A 3,135-nucleotide genomic window follows, 5' to 3' on the forward strand; every position below is an offset into this window, starting at 1 on the left:
TGTGTGTGTGTGTGTGTGTGTGTGTGTGTGTGTGTGTGTGTGTGTGTGTGTGTGTGTGTGTGTGTGTGTGTGTGTGTGTGTATTCCCCCAACATATGTTTAGACAACATGCTTAGAAGATAGATGATATCTTGTTAAACTCTTTGGGGTCGAAATTGGATGAGAGTATATAGTTTAGAGTTCTGAGCTACATTGTGAGTGCACAGAGTGGGTACGTACAAACGGGTGATTGGCGCATATCGGCAATATGCCTTCATTTAAGTGTGGTACTATATGGGCCCAAGCTATCTAGCTCGATAAGCATAGGTTTTATGTTTGTAATTTGTTCTCTTTGTTCTTCTACTTGGAGCAGCTTGGCTCAGTGATTTCTGGACCCATCTCGCGCCATACACTCAACAAGTCACTCAAGCCATTGAGATCCTGAAGCGGCAGACAGCCACCGCCATATCAGCCCTCCAGGATAGGGCAGGGGTCCAGGCGATACAATTCAATACCATCTCCTCCGCTAATAGCGACGATAGTGATTGGGAACATGTGGAACACCCAGATGCCGTAGACACATCAGAAGAAACAGGTGCAAACGAGCCTGAAATCATACAAATTGAGGTCGATGGCAGCACGCGTACCGTGACTGAAGCGCCCAGAGAGAGCAAGGTAAATTCTTCCAATAATGATGATAGGGCAACTGCAAGTGTACTGACTCCACGAACACAGTCGCGCCAACAGCTAGCATCACAGCAGTTGCCAAGTGCGCAGGAGGAGGCGGAGGAGGCACTCAAACAGGTGAGTGTGTGTGTGTTGTGTGTGTTGTGTGTGTACAATTCATATATATATATATATATATATACCGTTTAATTGGGTGTGCGCGTATGTGTGTGCATACGTGGTCCCTCATTGGCAAGTCCTGTCGTTTATAGCCTGATATCTGTTAGGGCCCAATTTCTTCTAAAAGTAAAGCTGGGTGTCAACAACGGTGTAGCTGGGTGTCAACAACGGTGTAGCTGTGTGTCTCTAAGAGGTTTGTTAGGAATTTGGGTGCAGTAGTGGATCAATTTTCTTATTATTCAAAGAGAGACGTATATACCTTTGCTAGTCCTCGCAAATGGCCTAATTTTACCGGATGCTTTGCTTATCATCATCAAATTTGTATACAGTTTTACTTCACCGATCTGAAGCCGTCCGCTCGATACACCTCATCACGGTCACCGTCAGGCCACACACTCAAGCCACGCAAGGGACAGGTGGCACCCATCTCTCTGCCAGAGTCTATAGAGGGGCCATCCGACCCGGTATGTTACACTTGCAGATATTCTTGTACACATATATACACTCATAAGCCCCATGCTTACGTGCGATACGATAGTGATACCATATTTATGATCAGAAGCTTTGACCATGCTGTGTACGATACTATGTAGAGCTGTTGCTATGCTGTTCTGGTATACGGTGCGAATTGAGTTGTTGCCCTTTGGTATATCCTATAGGCTTTTATTTTCGAGTTGTTGTTTTTGTCCTCTCGCAAATTGCGTCTCGTCTGTAGATCTGAACAAGTGCCATCTAGACCAAAGTATGGATGGATCTCACTGATTAGTGTTTCTCCATAGGCTCTTCTAGCGTCTTCTAATATATATCTGAATCAACCATTAGGGGTATGCATCTACGAGTAAAGATTTAGAACTTATGATGGCATTCACCACTTCTCCAATCGACCACTTTTCCAATCGCATTATTGATAGTCGGGTCTTCGATATATTCTACAGAATAATAGTTACACACTATCCGCCATGTGTACTTAAATTCATGTACTGATATACTCTACAGAATAAAAGAAGTACACAAGGTCGCCACATCTATCTCCCGGACGTCCCCAACAAGATTGCGGGTCGATCCTCGGCGGCTGGCGCTATACAATTGCCAGAGGTGCCCGACAGTATAACTAGCAGAAGAAGGTGACACTCTACTTCCAGACTGAAGGACAAATAGCTTATATTCAACGATACATGGACTACTTCGACGCGGCTGAAGTATGGGCTTAGCAGCAACTGTTGCGTATCAAAATACTCCTTCTTCTGATACTGGCGTTCGGAATGAACTACTAGGGGGTGTATGGAACTCCTACCCGCATACTTATATACACGGTACTTTCTGCCTACCAAAGACCTCTGCCTCGTTAAACATACAGGGACTCTTATCAGAGCTTTTTTTTGAGAGCACGTTGCCCGCTATACGATTCGCCACCAATGTGTGCGCACTCTGACTCTTTTCGGGGACCCGTCAACCCTGCAATGTGACGGTTAGCGCTGCCTTCGTCGCACTTCCCCAATTACACATAGAAGCAGCCGCACATGGTATCTCTGTTTGAGACTCGCCTTACTTCGCCAGCAGGGCATGAAAGGTTGTATTTCTCGCTTCGCAAAGCATACTGCTTTATATTGGCTACTGCGATCATCGTTTTTGACGGATCTTTCCGGCCTGTGAATTTTTTATATTGGCTACTGCGATCATCGTTTTTGACGGATCTTTCCGGCCTGTGAAGATATCAGGCTCCGCACGACTAGACTTTCTGGCAGTAGTGATGTGTTAAGGTTGTTGTGTAAGGTAGCTCTGGTGAAGCAAAGAGTTTTCATGTGCTCATGCAGACGGAAACAAATAAAGACATCGCCCAAGACATCGCCCAGACTGAGGGTCGTGGGCTTATTTTGCCGTATAACTTTTAATTAGTTGCCTGATGCTCTGAGAGTGTTAAACCTGTGCTGCTGATATTTTTGTGCTCACTCACTCACTCAGTACCAATTTACCTGAAGAAAATATTTAAGCACCAAACTATACACCGGAAACACGAAAGTATCCATCTATTCACTTACCTTTAAAATATGTCGACTGCCAAGTATCCGGGAAGTATCATTTGATGAACATGAAAATTTGTTATTTCATGTATCGTATGCCTTTCAAGGTATAAACATTAGACCTCGCGCATAATACGTTAGTATAGTTACAACATACACGATACATTATTCAGTACACCGAAATTTCACTTACAGTCTATATATGCAATTTTTAAATCAGGTGTAGGGTTCACTCGTATATCCAAGCATTCCTGGACGTCAATACACAAACAAATAAAAACATGGTAAAA

The 3,135-nt window shown here is 44.1% G+C and overlaps 1 protein-coding gene across 1 annotated transcript; it reads left to right on the forward strand.

Annotated features, from left to right (window-relative positions):
* Positions 1 to 351: 351 nt before the first annotated feature.
* SARC_13758 (hypothetical protein) lies at positions 352 to 1,984 on the forward strand (the record flags this gene model as incomplete). The annotated part of the gene is made up of 3 exons (XM_014292110.1): positions 352 to 782; positions 1,154 to 1,288; positions 1,821 to 1,984. Coding segments are annotated over 3 exons (698 nt in total), but the record flags the coding sequence as incomplete, so codon positions are not given.
* Positions 1,985 to 3,135: the final 1,151 nt, after the last annotated feature.

The sequence above is a fragment of the Sphaeroforma arctica genome, assembly GCF_001186125.1.
Source record: "Sphaeroforma arctica JP610 unplaced genomic scaffold supercont1.3695, whole genome shotgun sequence".
NCBI lineage: Eukaryota > Ichthyosporea > Ichthyophonida > Sphaeroforma > Sphaeroforma arctica.